General features: G+C 32.4%; 4 protein-coding genes across 6 annotated transcripts; 2 read left to right on the plus strand and 2 right to left on the minus strand.

The window, feature by feature from the left end:
- Window positions 1-342: 342 nt before the first annotated feature.
- LOC123904704 (serine/threonine-protein kinase SAPK3-like) lies at window positions 343-7,586 on the minus strand. Its single transcript, XM_045954333.1, has 10 exons — window positions 7,524-7,586; window positions 5,003-5,134; window positions 3,015-3,089; window positions 2,509-2,622; window positions 2,333-2,386; window positions 2,170-2,265; window positions 1,962-2,054; window positions 1,357-1,461; window positions 1,151-1,249; window positions 343-591 (listed from the first exon to the last, which is right to left on the minus strand). The coding sequence occupies exons 1-10, from the start codon at window positions 7,584-7,586 to the stop codon at window positions 343-345; spliced, it is 1,080 nt and encodes a 359-aa protein (XP_045810289.1).
- Window positions 7,587-9,329: 1,743 nt separating this feature from the next.
- LOC123908316 lies at window positions 9,330-10,838 on the plus strand. Its single transcript, XM_045958923.1, has one exon. It carries the CDS (start codon window positions 9,870-9,872, stop codon window positions 10,581-10,583), a length of 714 nt encoding a protein of 237 aa, XP_045814879.1. The 5' UTR covers window positions 9,330-9,869; the 3' UTR covers window positions 10,584-10,838.
- Window positions 10,839-13,029: 2,191 nt separating this feature from the next.
- Window positions 13,030-21,720, plus strand: LOC123906026 (SNARE-interacting protein KEULE-like). Of its 3 annotated transcripts, none has more exons than XM_045955856.1 (21): window positions 13,030-13,323; window positions 14,064-14,122; window positions 15,088-15,169; window positions 15,384-15,462; window positions 16,008-16,058; window positions 16,156-16,252; window positions 16,363-16,395; window positions 16,752-16,877; window positions 16,973-17,164; window positions 17,248-17,331; window positions 17,416-17,514; window positions 17,592-17,668; window positions 18,396-18,492; window positions 19,030-19,155; window positions 19,353-19,448; window positions 19,579-19,698; window positions 19,776-19,856; window positions 20,178-20,362; window positions 21,137-21,233; window positions 21,325-21,414; window positions 21,502-21,720. In XM_045955856.1, exons 1-21 carry the CDS (start codon window positions 13,242-13,244, stop codon window positions 21,553-21,555), a joined length of 2,007 nt encoding a protein of 668 aa, XP_045811812.1. In that variant the 5' UTR covers window positions 13,030-13,241; the 3' UTR covers window positions 21,556-21,720. The 3 variants fall into 3 exon arrangements, with proteins under 3 accessions (XP_045811812.1, XP_045811811.1, XP_045811813.1); XM_045955855.1 differs by having other exon boundaries at window positions 13,049-13,323; window positions 19,579-19,704; XM_045955857.1 differs by having other exon boundaries at window positions 13,049-13,323; window positions 19,779-19,856.
- Window positions 21,721-22,311: 591 nt separating this feature from the next.
- LOC123906027 (deoxyribodipyrimidine photo-lyase) lies at window positions 22,312-26,052 on the minus strand. The gene is made up of 9 exons (XM_045955859.1): window positions 25,674-26,052; window positions 24,860-25,203; window positions 24,442-24,682; window positions 24,160-24,317; window positions 24,049-24,085; window positions 23,880-23,938; window positions 23,251-23,332; window positions 23,072-23,143; window positions 22,312-22,800 (listed from the first exon to the last, which is right to left on the minus strand). The coding sequence occupies exons 1-9, from the start codon at window positions 26,025-26,027 to the stop codon at window positions 22,612-22,614; spliced, it is 1,536 nt and encodes a 511-aa protein (XP_045811815.1). The 5' UTR covers window positions 26,028-26,052; the 3' UTR covers window positions 22,312-22,611.
- Between the last annotated feature and the right edge of the window lie 1,516 nt (window positions 26,053-27,568).

Here is a 27,568-nt window from a genome sequence, read left to right on the forward strand (position 1 = left end):
TTCCATCTACATTAGGTGGTCGTTTTACACGAAAACAATAGGAAGGAGGTGAGGTTCAAATAGAATAAAAGTACTAGTATACTACAGTATTGTATTAGCGCATTATCTATGATGTGAACGAATGAATGAATGAAATGAACACGCTATATGTACGGATGAAGCTTGCGGCTTGTATATGTTGCGCAGCTAGCTGCCTAGCAATTATCATCTCAAAGCAATTCCTTTGCAACACTTTCTCTTAAGATATGATCACAACATAAACTAGTTTTGCATTTTGTTTAAGATAATTTATTTATTGCTACATAACAATTGTAAACAAATCCAATAATGACCGCAAATTGGTCACACAAGTTCCACTTTCACAAAATCACCATTAACATCAACAACTTTCTCTTCAACATTCCCATCAACATTAGCAACATATGTTGTTCTTGCTTCTTGTAGAAGCTGCATGATTTCTTCTACGCTTTGTTGCCTAGGTAATTCATCATTTTTTGTTTCTTGGTAACATTTTTTACCAGGTTCAACAGTTTCTCTAGGCATGTATCTCAAAAACCAAGAGTGTTGTTGTATCTCTGGGATCGTGATCCTCTTTAGCATAGATTACAAAAAATAATAATTAGTTTCAATATACAAGAACTATATATATTTTACTTAACTACTAATTGAGTTAAGAAAAACTGTCATCTTTTAACATTTCACTTTCACATTCTTAAGCTGAAATAAAATTTTTGCTAGGCCTATTAGCATGACACATGCATGTTTTAACTTTTAATTAGTGTTTTAGAGTCCAAATAAGATGAGAATTAGAAGTTTTTTCTTCTTCTAAAATTGGTTCAAATAAGATGTTCTTAATATCTTTTTAAGAAAATCTTTTCTGATAATAATTGATTACACTTGATGTGCTAGTTTAGCGGTAAGAGATTACTTTTGCAACTTCAAATACTGAGTTCAAATTCATTCGAAAACAGTTGTAAAATGATTATTATTACCGGTGATTAATAAATAAAAAATTTCATTCCCCGCTTTTGTTTTTAAAAAATTGATAATTGATTTACTTTTAAACAAAATAGTTTTCACTACTGTAAACAAACACAAATAACATTTTTTTTTAAAAAAAAAAAACTTAAAAATATATATATATATTTACCTTAGCTGGATTGGCAACAAAAATCCTAGAGAGGAGATGCCTACAGTCTGCAGATATACATGCATAGCCAGGTATGGAGTATTGAACATCCATTATTTTCTGCAAGGAAAAAAAAAATATGAGTATATTAATTTCTTGCTATAGTCTATGGATCAAAGATATTAATTAGCCATAATAGAACTTTTTCATTAAAGTCAATAGCTCACCTTAATAATCTTTCTGAAATTTTTAGGATCTTCTGGATCTTGAAATGGGTATGATCCAACTAGCATGACATAAAGAATAACACCACATGACCAAACATCCGCAGGCTACAAAATTGCCAATTTGAGAAGGAAATTTAGCATCCATGATGAATTGTAATATACTGGGCGCATGTTTGAATTGCCTGAAATTGACTTTCACAAAATCACGGTGCTATTGTGATTTTGCCGAACTCACGTCAATAATTCAACTGTATATACATTTTATGTGAGTGATAGCAATAGAGGCGGCCTTAGGAAGGTGCAAAATGCTCTACAGAGATGGGCCTTCAAATATTTGGGGCCTGAATTTTAGGTTGTCATCCGACCACAATCAAAATACTTTGTAATCACTACAATCGCATATATCTATTGTTGAATCAAGATCTGGCGAACGTCATTCTCAGACTTCTTCCGATCATATTTTAAAGATATACTCTCCAACTATAAATCGTCCGGCCTTTATCCAACGATTAAGAAATGTTAATTGTAGCGATTAAATGATATTTTGACCGAACCAAATCCAATTAGTATTTAAACATAATTAATAGACAAATTTTTTAGAATACCTTTCCATCATACTCCTGTCTAGATAAAATCTCTGGTGCAATGTATGCAGGAGTTCCAACCACTAATTTGGGTCGAGAGTGCAGCAAAGTAGACTGAAAATGAATATAAAATTTAAAAATAGGAAACTCAACTAACAAATATATGAAAAAAAACTACTTCATAACAAAGAAAAAAAGTTCATTTTAAGAGATGATATATATTTTTAACCTTAGAATAACCAAAGTCACAAATTTTGAGTTGAGGAGTTCTTGGATTTCCATCCAATAGAGTGTTCTCCAATTTCAAATCCCTATGACAAATTTGCTGCAATAGAATGTATAAGATGATTATGACATTATGAATTAAAAAAAGAAATTCTGAATTTGCATACCATGGAATGCATGTACTGGACTCCAGATATTAGTTGCTGGAAGAAATATCTTGCCTGTAACATATATATACGAAATTAATAATAATATAAAAAAGATATACTCGATACTATATAAATGTATGTGCGCGAGCGTGCACACGCGTCAAAGTATATATAAATATATAACAGTTTTAAACCTCCTTTTCAGTAATGCGACCCTTAGGGATAATGTTAGAGGCTATCCTATGAAATAGTTCACCACCATCAGCATACTCAAGGACAATCGCCAAATGAGAGGGTGTCACAAATAACTGCATAAATAAAAATAACTATCATTCAAAATTTGTTGTATATAGTTTATTTGATTGAGATATTAAAGTACGAAAATAATAATGCAGATATACAAAAATGTGTGTGTCAATTTTGTATATTTATAAAACGGGATTTAGATTGTGTGCGGTGTGATCAATTATATATAGATCTTATAATTAAAATTAAAGTGAATATGATTTTAATGCATATTTTATTTTTAGAAATCTAAAATACGTGCGAATTTCAAATTTAAAGTTGTGACTATTTTCGCGCCAACACATGATTGCAACTTAAATCCTTATAAAACCACAACAGTGAAGCATTAACATTTATTTTTATTTTGTTCAAAGAATAAACAATTTTAAGGTTAGGGAAACAAAGTCGCAATTACCTCTTTGAAATTGATGATATGTGGATGGTTTAAAGATCTATGATTAATTATCTCCCTTTCAACATTCTCATCAATCTGCAAATATAACAATGTCGGAAATTTAGTTACGTAATCTAATCATAATTAAGCTTAATGAATAAAGGGTAAATAGGGTTTTACCCCCTGCAAAATAAGTCAATTTTGCATTACCCCCTGCAAAAAAAAACTTGGGATTACCCCCCTGCAATATGAAGATTCTCTCTTTTTACCCCTGCTTGACAACTTGACATAGAATCTTTATTTTTTATGAGGTGGCATGCATATGTGGCATTTAATTATTTTTTAATTTGCACATGTCATTTTTATTATTAAATAAATTGGTGATAATATTTAAAAAATTCCACTTAATTAGTTTTTAAAAAAATAAAAATTATTGTTAAAATGGATGGTGGAGTATTTAATATTATTAAAAAAATAAAAAGAGAAAATTAAAACAGCACAAAAAGATTGTATTAAAAAAAAACACGAAAAAATATGTTAATCCATTATTTCTAATGCAAAAAAAAAAAAAAAAACTCAGAATTTTTTTCCGTAACATAACACAAAACTTTCTCCTTCTCATTCTTCTTCTCAAAACCCAAAATTATTTTTTCTCTAACACAAACTCAGAATCCCATAATCCTTTTTCTCTAAAATAAAACCTAGAAATCCACCGAATCACTCCGCCAAATTCGTCGAAACAAATGATTGATGAAGAACAAAGGCAGGAACTAGGAACCGAATTTCCTATAAAGGCAGAAACTGGGTTTTTGAATTTATGGGTTAGGGATTGAATTGATGGGATGAAGAATTGGGAAGAAGAATTATGTTTTTGGGTTAGGAAGAAATTGAGTTGTTGCAAGGGATGAAGAATAGAAGAACAAAAGAAATTTATGATTATGTTTCTGGGTTTACTTCCTCCGTCACTGAGATTGATTTTTGGAAGAAAAAAAATTGGATTCTTTTTGGATTGTTATTCTTGGTGGTGTTGATGATTTTGTTGATGTTGTTGTTGTTCTTGGTGGTGTTGATGTTGTTGTTTTTGTTCTTGTTGAATGATGAAGGTTATCGTGGTAGGGATGAAGGGGAAATTAGAAAAGGATTTATTATTATTTTTTTAATTTTTTATTTATTTAATAATAAAAATGTCATGTGCAAATTAAAAAAAAAATTAAATGCCACATATGCATGCCACCTCATAAAAAATAAAGATTCTATGCCAAGTTGTCAAGCATGGGGTAAAAAGAGAGAATCTTCATATTGTAGGGGGTAATCCCAAGTTTTTTTTTTTGCAGGGGGTAATGCAAAATTGACTTATTTTGCAGGGGGGTAAAACTCTATTTACCCATGAATAAATCATTAATATAGTGCTGAGTTTGTTCATATAGGTCCAGACCCAGCACCATAGTGGAAGACTTATGTCTATCTTCTATAAAGGGTTGCAGAGCTCTCACGAAATCGTATGCTTGAAAGTTGGACAAAATTCAACACAATATTATACTTGCTAGACTGTTCTAATATGGCATTACACACTCACAACATCTTCACATCAAGCTATCAATTCATTCACAGATAGATCTACTACATTGTGTTACACCAATCAATAAAATTTAATTGGTGATGTAATTGTAATCTAATTAAACTTGACAATGACCACAATCAATAAAATCCCATGATGATTTTATGAATATATCACAAAAAATAAATCCACAAGAAATCAGCTTTTGGTATATATAACGTTGTCCTGATTTACAACTTACCTACAACCGAAATTTCAACATCATAGGAGAAAAAAAATGATAGTGATGTTGCTTATGACACAATTTAGATGCAGACTACATAGTACTAAGTAATAACACAATGATATCATTATTTAATTTGATTGTATCATAAAAACTCAAGCCAAAATGAAAATTCAATTGGGGATCAACAATTTAATATTGAATATTTGTGAAAAAAATAAACGAGACCTTCTCTCCTCTTTGAATGTACTTGATAGCAACAAGTTCTCCGGTTTTGATGTTTTTGGCCAACTTAGTCACGGCAAAGTTGCCAGAACCAAGCACATGCATTACCTCGTAACGTTGTTCCTCCATTATCAACTCTCACCAACCCAAAATTTTGAAGAATGGTTATTTAGGATGATTAAGGTTTTGGCTTTTATTCTTTTTCTCAGGTGAGAAAAAAGGGTAAATTAACTTGTAGTGTTTGTGAAGCTGAGTTGAGTTGAGTGTCTAACAAAACAAACTTAGAGGTTTGTGTATTTGTATGATCAGGGACGGAGGCACTTAGAGGAGGATGGGGGCACTGGCCTGCACAAAGGTTTGGGAAATTTTTTTATAGCATATATGGCTAGATCACATTCATGTATCATCCACAAAAAATTTGTTACATGAATCTAAAAGTTGTGCTCATTTCCATCCACTTACTACACAAGTACTGAGTACATATGTTATACATTTTTTAGTCCATGTCATTAATTTTAGTTAAAAAACTAATGGCAAATGCTAGTGCCCTGGACACTATTTAAGATCTTAAATAGTAAATATTAATAGAATTTTTATAAATATTTATAAAGTCAGCGCATTAGAAAATTGTTAGCAAGACCCAAAACTAAAATGGTAAATAAGTAAATTGTATAATTAAATTTTTAAAATTAAAAAGAAAAAAGACTTGTTTTTTCTAATGTGAAATTTACTTCTTTTTGGCTTGCTTAATTAGTGCTCCCGAAACATTAATTAGCATGACCATTTGTCAAATAACAATTAGACTATGCTTGGTAATGTCAATAAACTAGTTTATAATTTATTAGTATGTTTTATAGTAAAAAAAAAATTTGTTTGGTAACATATTGTGTATCCATTGATATATTTACTTTTAAAGTTATTTTTGATCAATATTACTCGTGACAATTGCAACAGTTGAATAATATATCGTTTACTTACTTTTCTTTACAGTGTAGAGAGATATTGTTTACTAATTATGTGGAAAGGTATTTTTATAGATTGAAAATGGAAAAAATAAAACCTTCAAATTTTCAAAATTATTATAGGTTGTAGAGAATATTTACAATGTATATTTATCCTCTCAAAAATAAAATATAATCTATATTTAATGCTACAAATTTATTTAATGCCCCCTCTATTGAAAATTTCTGGCTCCGTCACTGGTTGCGCTGGTGTGTGGTTCACTTCAGCTTGCGGCTTGTATATCCACCAATTTTTGCTTCCCACCACGGCTACACAAGTCAATAATAGTCTGTTTGATTTCCATCAAATGCCCCGTGTCCTAAATAAACTAATAATCATCACTATGGTGACTTATCACACTATTGTATTATTTTCTGCGAGCTTAATTCAGTTGATAAGACATCATATTTTAGGGTTGAGGTTTAAATCCCGAACATCCCATTTATCTATCTCAAGGATGAAGTTTCTAGCCGTTAGACTATATAAAAGGAAACTACCGTACTCTTTTTTTTTTTTTTTATAAGAAAACTACCGTACTCTTTTAATAAAACCCTTTCTAAAGATTTCTTTTTTTTTTTGTAATTAGGTGTATGTTCAGAAAACATAAATCTAAAGGGGAGGGTAATTAATTAATTAATTAATTCTTTAAACAATATTATGGTTTCTAAATTTAAAAAAAAAATCCTAAATATCATGCATCACTTTTAAATTTATTATTTTTTACTTTACAATATTTATAAAGTTACAAATAATTAATAAAGATAATCGAGTAAAATTTCTAAATTAAAAAAAATATATATATATATATATATATATATATATATATATATATATATATATATATATATATATATATACGGAGTATATGACACAAGTTTCTGTTGCTTTTGGAAGGACGAAGGAGATAAAATATTGAGGTATGGATAACAAGTCAATTAAGATCAAGACGAGAACCTAAATTACTAAGTGCTGACGTTAATTAACATAATGGATGAGGCCGTGAACATGTCTTCGTGCAATGATTATGACTGTAATCGTAGCATCCAAGCAAACATTGACCATATTGGGGGAGGGGGTGTAATCCGCTACTTAGTGGTGCGATTAAGTAATTCACCTGTTTCTTGTGGAAGAAATATGATAGTTGCCACTTTAGAAAAGCTTTGCCTCCAATATTAATTACGAATGTGGTGACCAAATAATTAATCCCAAGAAAAATCTATTCCTTGCTGGGACTAATCTATTTCTTAATTAAGGTATATATGCATTTGACTATTTTCCTTCTGCATTTTTCCAATTTGCATGTCATGTCATGGTCTTTGTTCTGGACTGGGCCAAAAGTTGACCCAATCACTTTCTGCTCGACATTTGGGGCACAACCCAATAAGGGGAGGTTTTCCCGACACGTCAGCCAATGACGTGTCCTCCCCGACATAACGGATAAGCAGCACGTTAAACACGTGCTCATCTATCCACGCGTGTTGATCCGTTCAACCACGCCTTCGTCAAGGAGCCTATCCATTACCCGCGAATAGCGTAACGGCTCCAACCAAGATAGAGGCGAATAACCGCCTCTCCTACGATACATGGACTATCTTGGCAGTTGAGTCTATTGGGCCGGTTATTCCAGCCCAATAGACCAACCTTTGGCCCAGCGCTGGGGGCAACTATATAAGCTCTCATAGACAAGAGAGCCAGGTATTCTAAACCATTCTACTTTCTACTTTCTCTCTCTTCTCTCTTGTATCTCTCTCATTCTCTTGCTGACTTAAGCATCGAAGTGCCTGCAGGTACAAACCCCCCTTCGGTGTGGACGATTTGCTCAACGGACCAGCCATCAACCTTTCTGATCATCAGGTTAGATCAGTCTTATTATTATGTCTTGCATTCCATTCCTTGACCGTGTATTTTCTTTCCTTTTCTTTTCTTTGATTTAACACAACGAACGTGTACATTCTATCTAACTCTGAAAACTTTGTTTCACACTCACAATAACTTGAGCGTCGGAGCACTTGCAGATACACAGTTCTCCTCCTGTTCATCGGAACGTAAGAGGAGCGCATCACCGGCGAGATCATCTCTGATCCAGGTACGACTAGAGACCAAAATCCCTACCACTTGGATTAATTCATTGTTGGTCGTTTCCTTAATTTTTAGGAAGAAAATAATAATTAATCTTCAAAGTTTTAAAATTCATTTTGACAAAATCATTTATTCTCTGAACAAATGATTACTACAATATTTTTGCGTGGTTGATAAACTACAATATTCTCTTTGAAATTTGTAGTAAACATTTGTTAAATTGAAATTGACTACAGTGATAGTTTTTTAATGATTCAATTTGTACGATAGAAAGCAAGTTGTTAGAATTTAATGTTTTTAATTAAGATAAAATAAAATAATATAGAATTAGGTATTAAGGTTTGATATTTTGTTTCTCTCAGATATTTTTATGATATTTAGTAGGAGTAGACAATAGCCAATCACCGCAACCGCCATGGTCCACCAAGATTTCAATTGCAACTAGATGAAAATTGATGAACAGAACAACCACTAAAATCCAAAACCACCAACAGAAAAGTTGTATGAAATGAAATAAAAATTAGGTCATTTTGGTGAATAGTCCCATCTTAGAGAGATTTTATTCTATCACGGGCACGAGTGTGAATCTATGGTTAACGCTCGAGACATCGTAGTTACCGTGCCGTCGGTCCTCCGATCAAATGAATAGTTGTGATAAATTTACTTTATAAAATTGACTTGAAATGTTAACTATTTAATCTATTTTGTACGGTCATGATCATCTACTGCGTGTAACTGCATGCAACAGTTACATAAGGCGATCCAAATCCTGATTTTGTCTATCTCATCTTTAAATTGAATAAGTTCATTTAAAATATAAAAAAGTTTTTATGATCAATTGTATCTTGACTAGTAAACAATAAAAAAAACATTGAATCTATAAGATATATGGTTATTGTTTTTCATCTCCATTTTATACATGTGTAATTATCGTAAGTGTCACAATAATATATGCCTTTAATTTTAAGGTATCCAAAAAGATGAATTCTTTGGTACACATATTATGTGAATGTGTACCGGTACATTTGTTTAGGTGGATGATTCCGATTGGTTTACAAATAGTATTTATTAATTTTTTATATTAAATACTATTTGTAAACCAATCATCCACCTAAGTAAGTCGTGTATTGGTACATATCCACATAATATGTGGACCAGAGTGTTCACCTTCTAAAAATAGAAATTTACACGAAATGATATAACATACTATATTTCATGTTTAAATAGTAAAATACACAAATTACAAAATAATTTTATTATATATCACTCCTTAACATGTTCGAAATTTTTTTTCCTGCCAACTGAATTAAACTTAAGAAAAAAAATAAAAATAAAAAATATGTATTTCAACTACTCCAACTATAAAACACATATCTAAATAACTTCACACAATTTAAAATCAACCGTTCGATCTAAAATAACTTGACACAATTTAAAATCAACCGTTGATTATAAATCAAATAATCCACATTAATTATTGTGTTAACTGCATGTGAGAGTGACCCATCCCTTTGAGAGCATGACTAAGAAAGCACCGAGAAAATGTCAAACAGAGAAAGAGAACAACAACGCCATTCATTATTACTACACAAAAAAGGTGACATAAATGCCACCGCTATCGTAATCCAATACGTTAGATTGTCGAAGCCGAAACACGAAAAGTCAATGGTCTTTGTCCCTTCACACGCACCATAAATACAACCCTCAAACTCCCATTTCCCATTCCACACTCCAACACACCAACAACAATTTCACAAACAAAACCACAAACACAAAACATAGAAATAACATGAAAGATATGAAACTAATTTGGTCACCAGAAAGAGCAACAAACTCATACATAGACACAGTTCAATCCGTAACAACCAATAATCTTTCCAATGAATCTGGTGTGGCGGAGCTGGTATCAGCCATGGCGGCAGGATGGAACGCGCAGATGATAGTAGAAACATGGTCACGCGGCGGAGCTATTCCAACGAGTATTGGTTTATCTATAGCATCACGTCACACGTGTGGAAGACACGTGTGTATAGTACCAGATGAACGGTCAAGATCAGAGTATGCAAAAAGTATGGGTGAAGCGGGTATGTCGCCGGAGATTATGGTTGGTGAACCGGAGGAAGTTATGGAGGGTATAATTGGAATAGATTTTTTAGTTGTTGATTCTAGGAGAAAAGATTTTGCTAGAGTTTTGAGGTTAGCTAAGTTGAGTAGTAAAGGTGCTGTGTTGATTTGTAAGAATGCCAATTTTATTTCTAAGATGGATTCTGGTTTTATATGGAGGAGTGTGGTGGCGCGTGGTTTAAGACGGCTTGTTAGGTCGGTCTTTCTTCCGGTTGGAAAGGGGATTCATATGGCGCACTTTTCAGCTGCCGGTGGTGGTGGTGGTGGTGGTGGTGGTGAGAACACTGTTTCGGCGATGAAGCATAAGGGACGTACTCCCAACCGATGGATCAAACATGTTGATCAACGGTCAGGGGATGTTCACTTTATTAGAAAATGAAAGATCAAAGATGTATGTATATAGTAATAGTATTACCTTAATTCCAAAATCCAAATCATTTTTTTTTGGTTTCCTTCTCTGTAAATAACTAAGGTTGATTATGATTGTGGTTAGTATTACTCTCGTAGTAGAGTAGTACACGGAATATATAGTTTTCATATGACTAGGTGAAAAGACTGTTAATTCCTAGCTTGATCTTAGTTTATGGCAAATTTTGTTTAATCGTTTACTTATTTTAAGATGATAAATACAAAATTATGTTGGCGTTAGATTTGGATTTTTTTTTTCTAAGTGATAAATAGGATTTTAATAAACGATATTCATTCATTTAAATTAGAAAAATATTAAATAGTATCTCATACATTAATTAAGTATATTAATAAGTAAATTTTATCGCGAAACTGTATATTCAATACTTTAAAAATAAAAGAAGTTATTTTTCACTCTAATTATATTTTTGAATTAATATAACATGTTTTATTTTTAAATTAATATATCATCATAAATTATCTTTTGTGTCTTATTTTTAGTAATTACAATTTTTAGACTACAAATTTGATTCCATTGTTGACATAACATAACCATCAACAATAAATAGTACTCTCTCCGTTCAAAATTATAAGAGAGAAAAAAAAATCACACTTATTAAGAAAAAGTAAAACATGATAATTTGAAATATATTTTTGTGGGTTTTTCTTGAAATAAATTGCATGAAAAGATGTAAATACAATTTTTATTGATTGTTGTTTATTAAAAAAAAGGGAGAGAGATAAAATTAAATGCAATTTGCATTTAATTTTATGAGAGTAAAGAAAAAATATTCTTGAAAATGATTTTTTCCCTTATAATTTTGGACAAAAAAAATGAAAATTTTCACTTGTAATTTGGGACATATATTTGTGTCGGGGGTACACAATTTCCCCCTCATTTTCGTGTGTTGAATATGATCTTGAAGTCATACATACATATCAATCACCAAAAATATCATCTACGAATTACACATAACACCACCAACCAATTATGAAATTTAAATTATTATTATTATTTTGGTCATACAGAAGAAAAAAAATAAAATTTTAATAATAATAAATCATACATAATTTCCTCATTCTAATGTATTAAATATGACTCTTGAAATCAAACCTATCAATTACCAAAAACCAATTATTATATGCATAACACCATCAATATAATTTATTCTCCTTAATTTTTCATGTAATATTACATGCATGATCATTATTTTTATGTCTCATTTCTTTTCATATTTTTTCTTTTGTATTTTTCTCTTTTCCTTCCTTTGACTTTTTTGCATACTTCCCTAATGTAGTATGTGGATACACTGCATTTCAAGCTTTGCATCTAAAACTGCTGTAGCTTTGCTCATGTATTGTGCATCTTAAAATAGAACTTCATTTTCAGTCCCTTATGTATCTTGAGAATATAGTTTATCTATGTTAAATTGGAATAGGCAAGCTGAGCATTAGAGAGAACTGTTATAAATACAAGTTATATTTCTTGGATCACACATTCTGGTATAGAAAAATTCAAATATAATAAAGAGAAACTAATACCAATCTAATGGAGTTATAGAAAATATATTAATTGGCTACAGAGTTGTATTTCGATTCCGCCATTGCTATTCGTTACACATCTACAGAGCTCTAATTAACACTTCCATCAACCTGTGACCAGCTTGTCTTACCCTCGTGGAAGGAGTTTTTTCCCCCTTTTCTTTTGAAACGGTGATTAAACGGAGTTAGCATAGAGGGAAGGTGTATGTCATTTATTTTATTTTATTTTTTAGCTTTTACTACAAGTTTAATCTGGTTCGGAGGTCAGTCGTATCAAGTGGTTTAAGCTACTTCCCGATCGCATTTGTGGGAGATCGAACCATGGTCCACCCTACCAAGTTCAACGTCAATCACCACTGAACTAACTAACGATCGATTAATTGTGTTTCATTTAGATAAACTTAAGGAAAAATTTGTATAATTTACCCAAATATTATTAAATATAAGGTCAATATGATAATTTTAAATAGGACATAGCAGGACGAGTGCGAGTGTAAGCACACACACCCCTGCCTCCGTATTTAAAATTCGAATTTTCTTTAATTAATTATTAGTTGGTTCAGTGGTGATTGACGCTGAACTTGATAGGGAGGATCACGGTTCGATCCCCGAAACTGCTATCGAGAGCTGAAACCACTTGATGCCAGAACCGACCCTCCGAACCAGATTAAACCGGTGGTGAAAGAAAAAAAAAATTGAATTTTCTTTGGGCCGGGTCACACTAATCTGGGTGGGCCTGGTCCACTTGCCATGCCTGCACCCGACCCAGCTCTCTGTTTGGAGCTTCTTGAATCCAATCATGGAGTGTACACGTACGTACGACAATATACAATTCAAAACACGTCATCACTCATCCATCATTTTCAATGCGTTTCAGCTTAAAATTCTTTTTGACTGGAAATTTTTTCATTCCTAAATTAAACTAAACAAATTATCATCATTATTATCAAAAAATAGTAATTATCAATTCCCAATTTCAAATTAAAAAAATAAACAATTCTGTTCAAAGCACATTCATCATCATTTTCTAAACTGATTGATCGATCAAAGCACATTCATCATCATCATCATCATCATCATCATCATCATGTCTATGTCCGATTCTGAATCCTCCTCCTCTTATGGCGGTGCCGCCGAATACCAATATTTCAAGCAAATTACCCGCGACCGTACGTAAACCCTCTCTCTTTTTCTATTATTAATAAATAATCTATTTCTAATTTCCTTTTACTTTGTGTTAATCCAATTCATGATCCATTTTGTTGTTATTATACCTTTAAACTCACTTAACCGCTCTTATAGTTACTCTTGCAACTTTCAACCTAAAACATCTAAGTTTCGAGTGTGCTTTTGTTGCATTTGTACCACATGCCATGCAATTACTTCATGCTTAATGATTTTAGAGGATTCCAATGATTTAGTTTTACTCTTAAGATTTTTTTTTCCCATATGTGATGATATCAATTTATTTTCTTAGGCTCTCTTAAGTCTTTGTATAGTGGATAAGATATTTATCTACGAAGCTTGGATACTCGTGGATTGAGCGTGTCCTGATGTCAGACATGTGTTGGTGTCCGATACGATAAGACACCTATAATTACGTTCAATTATGTCATTTTCTCAAATTATTATCAATGTCGACGTGTCGGTGTTTTTTTTTATAAGCACGACGTGTCGGTGTTGGTGTCACGTTCATTGTCTGTGTCCGTGCTTTATAGATTTTCATTTAAGCAAGTTTTGAATTATTATTATTCTTATTATTGTTGAAGTTAATTTTGAAATGATGGTATTTTTCAACCTTTCACAGCATTGTTACTGCATCCTTTGAGTGTTTTCTTTTCATCCTTTGAACATTTAATAGTTGCTGATTGAGTAAATTTATGTGTCATGCTGATGATATTGTCTCCAGGATTATTACGTGAAATGCTCAGATCAACAAAAACAGGGGATTCTAAATCAACTTTCAAGGTATGTGATGTTATTAATTACCAGTAGTTAGCTTATAAAAAAAATTACCCATTAGTTAAATGAATTCTGTGTTAATTTATTTAGCTTTACTCTGGATATAGAGAATTAGAAGGACTTAGAGCATCTACAATGGTGGGTGCTTTCACCTGTCTAGCACGAAGCTAAATAGGCACAAAATTGGGTGCATATATAGAGAAGGGTGGCTATGGAAGCGACGTCTTTTTGCGGGCCCCACTTAATAAATACTCCATATTAAAATGAATGAATTATGAATTTAATTTATATACACCGTTACCGTAAAGTTATTTTACACATACATCCGATAATATATTGACACAATATGTAATGTGTTTAAACATGATATGTTACATTCATTAAATGATTTGACAACACATTATTGGATGCATGTGCAAAGTAACTTTACATTAACATTGCATACCATTTAAACTCATGAATTACATAGAAATATAAATATATAATGATATTAAGTTATTTGTGTACCCATTTCGTAATTTTTTTGAGGTGCTGTGTTGGATATATTGAGTTCTTATTAAGTAGTAACATTAAAAAATAAGTGATATGTACATGCTTGATCCATTTAAGCATCTAAAATGGGGAGCTCTGTTGTGGAGGCTCTTATTTTTCTGTCTGTTTCACATTAAGTTTATAGTTTATATACTTCATGTGTCTTAGTTGCTTGTTTTATTCATTGCATTTTTAGTATATTCTTGTCTCTGGATATGAGTAATATGCACTGTGGACTGGTTTATGCACACTAAATGCTGGTAGATGTATCATGTATGTAATTCTTTACGTACAGCCACCCAGAGTAGTCTAAATCTAAACATACTTTACAAATGAGTGAAGTGTTGAAGGTAAATTAAAGAAACAAAAATGTATAATATAAAAGTTGAATTTATCGATTAACATCTTATGCATCTGGTTCATGGTTTGCTTGCCTGTAGGTACTAATATTGGACAGACTTACTTTGAAGATAATGTCTCATTCATGCAGGATGGCTGATATCACTGGCGAAGGTGTTACATGTAAGGATCACAAAAAGTAAATGACCAGTTTTAGTGACTATGGATATATTGTATTTGTTAATTAGCACTTCTTTTAGTAAGGTTATTTAAATTGAAGTTTCTTATCCTATATTAAGTATTAACATCAAAATGGTGGGATCTTCATTCATCAGGCATCCCTTTTTTCAGTTCTATATTTCCTTTATGGTTTGATATTTTGGTGCTCTTTCTGTAGTGGTTGAAGACATGTACAAACAGAGGCAGCCATTTCCAACGTTGGATGCTATATATTTCCTCCAGCCAACCAGAGAGAAGTAACACATCTGAATTTCTTTGATGTTCCTATTGTTCTTCACTTTTCTGTTAAGTATGCGACTAATGTCTCAATAAACACGTAGGTTACAAAACATTTTGGAACCTATAATTCCCTGTTTCTTAGTTGCCAATAAAAGTATGTAGTCATTTTTAGGTTTTGAATATCAAAGGGTATAATTTGTTCCAACTTTGTCCGTTATTCTCTTAGAGTTTCTGCCGTTTAGTTTCCCTTTTATTTTTCACCTTATGTTTACTTCCAAATGTGTCATGAGTTATGTGTCTTGCCTTTTTAATTTTATCATTTTTGTTTTGAATTTTCCTTTCTATTCTCTACAAATAACATGATAATGCATTACTTTGTCTCTAAGTCTCCCTTTCTTCTAATTCATTTTTAATGTAAATTATTACTGAATGATAGTTGCCATATCTTTTTGGATGTAAGATATTTTCATTTAGCTTTGATGTAGAATTTAGTGAAACCTAAATTGTCGAGTTTTGTCAGATTCACCCCGATTTAGTGATTTTCTCTTTATTTTGATTGCAGTATAACTATGTTTTTGTCAGACATGGCTGGAAAGGCACCCTTATACAGGAAGTATGTGGTGACCGTTATAGTACCTTCTGTTTGCCATTCATCCTGTCTTCAACTTATTTGTTTTCAAGTTTTTTTTTTCCTTTCTGTTTTCTTGTAGGGCATTTGTTTTCTTTAGCTCACCTATTTCCAGAGAATTAGTTGTGGACATTAAGAAAGATCCGAGGGTGTTGCCTCGATTAGGTGCATTGAGAGAGGTGAAGATATTATATTAATTAGAAACAAGTTGTGCTTAAATTCATATTTTTACTCAAACAGTTTCATTGCCTATTGTGATTTCCCCCCTTATTTGGATGACGTCATGCAGATGAATTTGGAGTATTTTGCCATAGATAGCCAGGTATATGGTTGCATACTTTTCATTCGTCATATATAATAAATTGCAAAACTTACAACATGTAGAAGTTTTCTGTGTTGGTCCAGTTACACTTCGCTGTGCATGTATATGTCAAGTGATGAATCATGATTTCTTTCGTTTAAATTAATCATAATCTACTAACTGCTAAAGAAAACCTTATCCATATATACAAACAAAGGGTGTGCTTGAATTGACTGATAAACAGCACAAATAAATTGTGCTAATTGCATATTTTTGAGTCTTCTGAATTAGAAATCTTGTATTAGTTTCTAATCTCGCCATCGTCTCATTATTTTGTGTCTTCAACTTGAGGTGTATTTTTGGTCATATCAATGCAGGGTTTCATCACAAATAATGAGAGGGCATTGGAGGATCTATTTGGGGATGAAGAGAATAATCATAAAGGTGTTGCATGTTTGAATGTGATGGCAACACGAATCGCTACAGTTTTTGCTTCATTAAGAGTATGCGGATAATGCTCTTTGTGACAAGAATACTAAAGTATTGTAGTAAATTCTTTCTTATTGAGAAGTTTTCTGAAGCATGTAATATGTTTTAGGAATTTCCTTCTATTCGCTATCGTGCTGCCAAGTCCCTAGATGCAACCACAATGACTACTTTCCGTGATCTTATTCCTACAAAGCTTGCTGCTGGAGTCTGGGACTGTCTTACAAAATATAAAAAAACCATACCTAGTTTTCCTCAGACTGAGACCTGTGAGCTGCTCATTATTGACAGAACTATTGATCAGGTTTTTATGGTCATTTACTTTGTAATAATATTTTATCAGACAATAATGTTGCTTACAATGAAGATATTATTCTGATTTTGTAGATTGCTCCTGTAATACATGAGTGGACATATGATGCCATGTGCCATGATTTGCTGAACATGGAGGGAAATAAATATGTTCACGAAGTAATTTCAACAGTTTTCATTTCTGAGTTTTTGGGTCCAGTTTCTTGTATATAAACATGATTTTATACTATATGTATTTTTAAGGTTCCTGGCAAGGCTGGAGGTCCTCCTGAGAGAAAAGAAGTTCTTTTGGAGGATCATGATCCTCTATGGCTCGAGCTTCGTCATGCACATATTGCTGATGTAGGTCCTACTTTTTGGCTTTACCTATCCTAGACTTGAGCAACATAAATACCTTTTGATATTGATGACCATGTCAGGCTAGTGAACGGCTGCATTTGAAGATGACTAGCTTCATGTCAAAGAACAAAGCTGCACAAATTCAACATGGTTCAAGGTGAGTAGTAATCTTCTGGGGATTTCAATTGATGATGAACAAACTGATGTAGCTGGTTAATCATTATCAGCAATTAAATATTTTCCTAATTTTTATTTATTTAAAAATGGTATGGTTTGACGCACCCGATGGTTTCACTTGAATTAGTTCCCCACTGTGTTGTAAAAGTTGACACTTTGCCGCCCCGTGGTGTATTCGGTGATCTGATAATCACCCTGAGTTTTTCCATCCATTTTGCTATGACTAGTTATCTGCGTGAAGACTTTGAATATATTTGCTTGTTGTTTGTGATAAGGGAGCAAATCATAATAGATGGGCGAAGTATCGATATTTGTTCCTTTGGACAATTTGAATTCTGTTCTGTTAGAATATAAGAAAATATCTTACAATATCTTTGATATTATTATCTTAGTATCTTAGTTTATTTCTTGAAATCGGTTTATAATCCGAGAGTGTCTTAGGTTATCTCTTAGGGTTAGTTTTTATATTACTTATTATTATTATTATTATTATTATTATTATTATTATTATTATTATTATTATTATTATTATTATTTGTTTCTTGATTTCTCTATTTAGGATTGATTCTATGTATCCCTATATATGTTGTGAATATTTGCCCTTTTCATAATTTAATGAATCTTGGATTTGTAGTTTGATGGAAATTTTTATTTATCTAGTTCATAATAAGCTTCACTGAAACTATCAATTTGTATGGTATTTATAGAAATAGCGGTGAAATGTCGACAAGGGACTTACAGAAGATGGTTCAAGCACTTCCACAATACAGCGAACAAATTGACAAACTCTCCCTCCATGTCGAGGTTAGTTTTGCTGTAATGCTGTTTTGATACAAACTATTTTTCTTTCTTATAATGATAAACAATATGGCTCGCACAAATACATGAGCTATCTACATTTTGAGGAAGAGGCCTTTTCAACAGTTTGCATTTTGTTATGCAGGAAAAATCTTATTGTAATATGGTAATGTCACATATTTTATTGCCTCATTGGGCAATTTCCTTCTTACTGCCTTCCTTTTTAATAAAACTGAACTTAGAGATGTTATCTGTTATCCCACTTAATATTATTGTTTCCGTCATGATTCTCGCTGATGTACGACAGAATTAACAAACTTCTGCACCTAAGTGTTTTAGATGAAAATAGATCATATGGGTTTTGGTGGAAGGAATAATAAAGAGCAAAACAAATCCACTCTATTGTTTTGTTTGATCTTAATGGCTTGCAAAACCCAGTTGAAAAGTCTTTTGCAACTATAGGGATCACTAAATCTACCGTGCTTGATTAAAATCATGTACTAATTGACATAGCATTATAAATAATGGGCTTCTCTGATCCAGCTTGCAGGAAACATTAACAGAATCATTAGGGAGTCAGGACTGCTTGAACAGGGCCAGCTGGAGCAAGATCTTGTTTTTGGAGATGCAACAATGAAAGATGTGATCAAATTTTTGACTATGAAAGAAGTAAGATATTCTTAATGGGTGAAAGGAAATGGCGTTCTTTAACACCTAATCAATGTACATGTTAGAATGAGAGAACTTTAATCACCAAACAAAAAATGAGAGAACTTTTTAGTGAAGACATGAATTGCGAAATTAGACATGCAAGCTTTGTACTGTTTTGTATATTAAATTTCATACACATGCCCTCTTTTACGCAGGATACAACCCGTGAAAACAAATTACGCTTGTTACTGATTCTTGCAGCTGTTTATCCTGAGAAATTTGATGGAGAAAAGGGTCTGAATTTGATGAAGGTATGATTTTTGACTTACTGGGTGCAGACTTAATTTCCACTCTCTGTACATTTGGAAGAATAATATCTTTCTATGATTTCAAACACCTGTAATGATGTTATCCAATTTTTACGTTTCAAGTACTTTTCAGGTAGCTCGATTAACAGATGAGGATATGATTGTTGTGAATAACTTAAGAATGCTTGGGGGACAACCAGATACCAAAAAACGTTCGACTGGTGCTTTCGGCCTGAAGTTTGAGATCAATAAGGTAAAGGTAATACTCATTTTGAAGTATGCAATTTTTTTAATTTTACATTATTTCTGAAAATGCTTTTAAGTTGTCAGAAGAAGAAGCGTGCTGCAAGGAAAGAACGTCCTGAGGAAGAAGAGAAATGGCAGCTATCACGCTTTTATCCCATAATAGAGGTACAAATTAAGTTAATTAATACGATTTTCCCACATAAAATATATATCCACTTATGAATTTTCACCGACAGGATAGCATTAGAATAAAAATTTAACGACTATGATTCTCGCTGAAAATATGTTTAAGCAAACAGTTATATTAAATATTCTGTCTTTTAGTATCTCTTTTAGTATCATTGGAATTTCAGACAAATAAAGGCCGACTTCATTTTTTCATATGATGAACAGTTTTATAATTTATTAGAAGAATATATTTATGATTGCATATTTAGCCTCAAAAGTTCTATAGCTTTTATATGTGATGAGTGGATGAATATTCAGGAACTCATTGAAAAACTCACGAGAAATCAACTGTCTAAGGAAGATTATCCATGTCTGAATGGTCCAAGTGCAACTTTCCACAGCTTATCTTTTTCTGGGCCTTTACCTCAAAATCCTCAATCAATGAGATCAAGACGCTCGCCATCTTGGGCACGACCGCGAGGCTCTGATGATGGGTACTCAAGGTATTATTTTCTATACACCTCAGAACTAATCAGTAATCTAACAATTGCTTCTGATGGGATCAGTTTTTTTGTTTCACTATACCTGCTCGCGTAATATTCCCCTTCACCTCTGAGTTGGGTAGACTTGCACTGTTGCACAAGTTTGTTAATATTTAGACCCATTTCCCACGGCCAAGCAAGTGAAGGCTTTGTTTTGGGCCAAAAAATAGTGTTTCTAGTGATTAATATTATTTTAGAGCAAAAATTTACTGAAAGGGTGTTGCTAGTAATTAACTGGTAAGTAATATTAAGGTTAAGAATTTTCTTTGTATAAAATAGGTTCCTCATCTTGTCATGGGTCTCCCTTTTCTAATTAGCTAACTTTTTCTATTCTATTAAGCTTAGCTAATGGATGTAGTTCAAAATTCAAATAAAATTATAACAATTTTAGTAAATTAAATTGAAGTTAGAATGGCTTTATCTTAGAATTATTATGGGTGTAGATATATACCTTGCGCCAGACCATGGCAATTTGTATATCAGCATTCGTTTGAGTTTAAGGCATATGTAAAAACATTTCACATGCTTACGTACATCCTATTATATTGTTATCACGATGTCACTTTTATATATTACTTCCTAATGTATTTCTAAATTTTCTATAGATATTTACATGATGATAGATGAGATATGATTGGCTATATATGTAATTTTTTTTACATACATTGAATTCTGTGTATTTGAATACTCTCTTGTAGTCAGAAACAATTTTTATATTTTCTTGTTGGCATGCAGTGATTCGGTGCTTCGACATTCTTCTAGTTCTAATGATTTGAGGAGGATGGGGCGACGGATATTTGTATTCATTGTCGGTGGTATTACCCGATCGGAGGTTTGAATAATTTCTTCCATGAGTTGAGATTGTAAATTCTGGTTTTTAATTTTCTTACCTTTTGGTCTTGTGCGATGATTTTATTTTTCAGCTAAGGGTTTGCCACAAGCTTACTAACAAGCTGAATAGGGAAATTATTCTAGGTTCATCTAGTCTTGATGATCCTGCACAATTTATCACGGTATTTGAAGTTTCTACCCTTTTGACATAATCTGGAATCACAATTTTGACATAACCATCATTGTGTGCTTTTTATCTTGTTTTGCAGAAATTGAAGATGCTAACAACACATGAACTGACATTAGATGATATCCAGATATGATGTTACAGAAATCAAAGATGAGCTTCTACTTTCCTGTAAAATATTTGTTGTAATTATATAGCTCAGTCATATTATTGCAGTTCATTTGAATATTCAACTCCTTGTGGTTCAAATGAGTCACTTATTACAAACTCTGCACGCTAAGAAATCTTCATTGTTTACTAACCATAATGATTTCTGTAGTTTTCCATGAAGTAACAGTCTCGCTTAAGACCTTGAATCAAAAAATAGGAACTATTTGCACTGCTGAAAAGGAAAACCAAGAGTCTTCCGTTCGCTCTAGAAATCGTCATCAAGTCATTTTTATTTGAAGATATACTGCAATAATTGCATAAAACATTGTACCAATTTAAAACCTGTTTCAGTCCATTATAGGAATATGTTGCATATTCCTTCTTCTGCCATGCCCTTAACTTCTACAATCTAACTGCAAAGCGAGGAACGGAACATTGTATTGAAAACATATATAATAGAATTTTGCTAGAGACCACCATCCATCTCAACCTGGGGCGAATCTTTTCCATCACAGCAAAATTTTCTTAATACACACATATGTACCAAATTATCGATTCTACCATCAATTTTATATGTAACAAACATGCAACATTTACTAACTAGTATTGAATGTCTACTGTGCCACAATGGCTAAAGTGTTTTTATAAAGGCCACTAACATTTGCTCAAAAACTGATTTCAAACTATCACTACAAAACATTTAATATTTAATTGAAATATATATTACTTAGCTATTGAAGACTTCCTCAAAGAAAATGCAGTCTAATTACAGCACTCCCAACAACAACAAAAAACCACTCAACAGTTCCATATCCTCTTTTTAATGTCAATGTGACCAACTTGTTCGAGTTGGAGCACAAGCAATCTCAGTTTCGTCGGTGAATTACAAGGTGTGCATCTAATGAAAAACATCATTGTATTCAAAACTCAAGGCACATAAATCTAGTCCTACTTCAAATTAAATCAGCCAAACAAAGGCAAATTACTAGGCTACTCTACCTAAACAAAAAAAGATGCCTAGAAAACTAGAAGTATACATGCTTCAATCCTCGGGATTACAATGGCGGAGTACTTTCTCCTTTTGTGACGGCAAATTTTCAGCCTTTCTCTTCCTCAGTTCGCCAACTAATTTATTAACATATGCAATGTATCTGTCAACATCAAATTTTCTTTTGCACCCTTCATAATTCATGTATCGAATTTTCCCAAAAATGGGACGCTCTCGCCAACCCTGAAATGAATCGAAACACAAATGCCAAAAATTGAGAAATCTTCATGAAAATTTACACTACTTGATTCTTATACACTATCTTTGCAACACAAAATTTTACAGTTCAATAGCTTGTAATGAAATTAGAAGGAAAGCCTAAATCAGTTCCACATGAAATGAAACTACCACAGCCTAGGTAAAGGCATCAAAAGCACTATAGCCAAACTAAACTTCATTTTTCCTTGATACTCAAATCAAATTGTTGTAGCAAACAAGAATGAAGTAGGCGAACCTGATCGTGTACCCCACATATAGACCACATACAGCCAACATAACCACTTGGATCCCTCCCATCCATTTCATACTGCAGTCAGGTGAAATTGTCATTTAAGAAAAAAAAAAACTTCATCTCATGAAAACTGCATTAGTAATTTTAGATATCTTCTATATTGACTAAGGGTTAGCATATACCTTATCATTTAAATATATACATATCTCAAGTGCTTCCTCAGGTCCTCTTGTCCATTCAAGTATCTTCTTCGCCCAATACATTCTGTACAAGAAAATTTCTAATTGAGAAAACATATTTATAAGTTGCAACCATTAGAAGCTATTTGTATATTCAATTTACAAGAGATATGGTGTGCCTCTGCCAAGATATTATATAGCGTCATGCATAATAATAAAACATTACTGTTCTTCGATATTGTAGACTATTGTAATGTAAGAAAACGCTCGTGTTATTTATCTATCCCACTCCACACACACGAAAAAGTTAGGCTGGTGGAACGGAATCACTTTATCAACAGGATATTCATATTATTGACAGGCTAGTCTCATGCCTTGGGAAATCACAGATTCCTTGTAGTCTAAGTTGTTATTTTTCCCTGTGAAAATGAGGATGGTGGGTTTCTCACTAGAAAAATAGATCCTATGAAGACCAATCAGAACTGTAAGGGGGAATAAACTGTTTTGGTTGATACTTATTATTGCATAATAACATGACATATGGAATAAACTGACAATTAGAATTTGCAGTACAAGATTCTTCAGAAAGCAACAGAAAGGAGACAATAATTTATCAAAAAGAAGTTACTTACCTCATAAAACCATGCATTTTCCCATAGTGAACCATCTCCAGTTGAGAAGCATTCCAGAGCTGATATTTACCCCAAAAGAATATGAAAGGCATTAATAAGTTTTGTGCTTGAGGGGGCCCATGTAGTTTTAATATGAGAAATGATTATTATCCATGAAAGATTAGCTTACAGGATCAGCAGTTTGTGCCTTCTCCAATTGCTCCCTCCTGTAAAAACAAAAATCACATGAGCTTATTACAAGTAAACATTGAGATATAAAACAAATAAAAAAGTGACTCACGTGTAATTATGTTGTCGCTTATCAGACGCGTGATCGAGTAAGGTCTTACGAGCCCATTCCCATGCTCCTTGTAATGAATCATAATGAGGCTGATAGTAGCAAAAGTTATCGGCAAGTTCTCTCCGCACAATCAACTCCTCCAAGAAAGTATCAACCGCCTTTACACCAACATCAAAGAACAGAAAAAGTTAAGTCCAAGATAAGATCTTTAATCGCTATATTTTTAGGAAAAACAAAATCAAACAACAGAAACAGCATATATGTCAAGTAAAACAGCATTACTTGAGGATATGAAGCTCGTAGTTTACGAGCTTCTAACGCGCATCTTTGAGCAGATATCTGTCCAAAATGCAAATAGGGAGATAAACCAGAAAGTGCGGTTGGTTTACAAGGGTTATTGCGATCTGTGGAATAACTTCCCAACCTTTTAGTCAAGAATCCATTTTTACTTCCCATCAATACTTCCATAGCAGCACTTTCTCCAGGCTCACACCAATTAACTTCAGGAACCTCAGCTCCACTCCTAGTTTAAAAAAAAAAAAAATTCATTAACAGATATACATATATACCCACATGATTAAGGCCCGGTTTGGATAAACAGCTTAATGAAGCACTTATAATATAAATATTCATATAAGCTATTTCTATAACAAAAGATAAAATAAACTCAAAGCGAAAATAATTGTATAACTTCAATAACCTTAACACTTGAGCAATGATTTCATCCCAGTCTATGGCGTGATCCTCGGTGCTACCCCATTTCATAGTTGGTGATTCAACATTCGGAAAATCAACAAGATAATCAGAAAGCTTTTTGTTTATCTTTCCCCTTATTGTTCTAGCACTGTACTCCAATTTCTCAGAAGCTACCCAAAGAGGCACAATGTTGTGAGCATCAACTTCATGAACTGTAACCAAATCGCTAACCCTCTCACAAATCTCAGCTTTGCATTTCTTCACTTCTCTTAAAGGTGACATGTCTGTCACCAAAAGTGAAGCTCCACATTCTCTAACAAATTTCGATACAGTTTCCTCTGCCTCACCCTATCATATAGAAAATAATAAAAATTGCAATACAACATATTTGAATTTTGAAGACAAATCGAAATCTATGGTTCCATTTGGATGTGTCAAAATTGATTCCAGACGTGTAGAATTGATTTTGACATGTTTTGGTTTTTTCAGGAGAATCGATTTTGCATCCAGAATTTTTTTTAAGAAACTAAATTAGACCACCCAAATTGGCACAAGAGAGAATCGAACCTGAGACCTTAAGGAGGAGCACACTCCCAGGTCCCAAGCCAATACCATCGGACCAACCCAAGTGGTTGTTTGATTCTAACTTAATAAAGCTATGAATTGTAGCTTTTTACTCCAAACGTGATTTTCATAATCAGCTTATTGTTCAACTCAATTTTCCATATATCACTTATAACTAAAATTAATTTAACAAAATCAATTTTTTCACTGCAAAATCAAACAAACACATACTACAGACAAATAGAGCTATATACCTGAAACAAGAAAAAGGGTATTTGAAGCGTGTATTGAAGTTGGTGACACAATTGACGCAAACCCTTAAGCATAAACCCTAATTGACGAGACTTTGCACCGAGAAAGTGATCGAAGAGATTGAAAACAACGGCAACGGGAACATTGGATTTGTTGGCTTGATGAACGGCGTGGATGAGAGCCCAATTGTCTTTCAACCGTTGATCTCTGAACATCCAGTACACGACGGGACCTGTTTTTCCAGAACCTTCTTTTAAGGTTCGAATGCGACCTGCGTTTACCGGCGGCGACATTGGAGGCGACGGTGTTGAAGCCATGATTTGGGAATCGTCGTCGGAGAGGTAGCTTGCTAACATGCGCCTTTTGGAGGGAACTTCAACCGTTTAATGTTTGTGTGTGTGGTTTCGAACCAATATACGCACTTCCACTCTTTGTTTGACACGTGTGTAATGCTATATTTTAAATTTTTATTTATGAGTAATTTGTAAATTATTTATGAGTAATTTTAAAATTTTATTTTTTTATATTCCTAAGGGTGTGTTTGTTTCAAGGTTTGTAATGTTATTCCTGGGAATATGAGATCTGAAATGTAACATTACTATGTTTGTTTCAATAATTACACATAACTTCTACACTTGTTATTCCCATGCTAATAGGGTGGGAATATAACATTCTCATGGGAATAAAACTCAACTTCCTATAACTTCTCATAACTTCCCACTACCACTCACATTTATTTGCATTTTTATTTTTTTAATTTTTTATCTATATATATAATTCCTAAATAGTTCTCCTAACCCTAATCCACTTAGACCAATCAAATTGTTTCATTTAGCCACATCATCTATATTATTATTATTATTATTATTATTATTATTAGTTATTATTATAATTATTATTGTCATCTCTATACTTTTTATATTCTACATTTATATACTTATGCCTTTTTAATATACACTCACTCAAGCTTTTACTTAGCCTTTACTTTTTTTGGTGAATATAATAATTTTTGCTTACTATATTATAATAAGGAGAATACAAAAATACACACTAATTAACTTTGTAACTCACGGTAATATATTTTTCATCTCTTAAGTCACAATTCAATTTTCATCTCTTGGACTCTTCTACCAATATTTTAATATATAGCTTACAACTGTTTTAATTTGTATCCTATTCATATTTTCCTAACTAACCATTACGAATGTTAGAAACAAATATTTTCATCCCCTGGTGCTCAATCATGTGCTTAATAAGATTACCATTTGTTTTTCCGGTTGAATGTGAGAATAAATTTTTTCATATCTTATAATGTGCAATTTCTCTTTCCATTATCTTGCCTCTTCATCTTTTGTGCATCAGGTATAAATACTTATGTTATTTTCTAAAACCATGATTTGTTGTAGTTATTTTATTTTTTGCAAAAATTAACTTTTTGCATAACAAATAAAATTAAGAGAATTTGACATTTTTTGTTTCTTGCAGATCATACATTCAACTTTTGTGTTGCACATCATTTATAGGTTTAGTTAATTGTTACTGTATATGTGTATTTATATTCTATTATGATACAAATTAAATAATATATACTTTATTTTTAATTGAATTATGTAATAGTTGTTTTACTTTCATTTTCTTTACTTTTTTATTTATTCATTTTTTTTATTGATATACTTATTTTTATAATTTTTGATTTTAGGCTTTGGGTCATCATCTCTTACTCAAACGAACTGAACTGTGAGGTTGATGCTCTTCACATATGTCCCTTTGGAATATTTTTAAAAGGTATGTACCCTTTAATTTTATTTGTTTTATTTGAGTTTTTCTAATTCTGTCACTATTTATATGCCAATTGTGTAACTTAGATTCTGTCACATATATTCCAATCCTTTGTGTG

The sequence above is a fragment of the Trifolium pratense genome, linkage group LG2 (genome assembly GCF_020283565.1).
Source record: "Trifolium pratense cultivar HEN17-A07 linkage group LG2, ARS_RC_1.1, whole genome shotgun sequence".
NCBI lineage: Eukaryota > Viridiplantae > Streptophyta > Magnoliopsida > Fabales > Fabaceae > Trifolium > Trifolium pratense.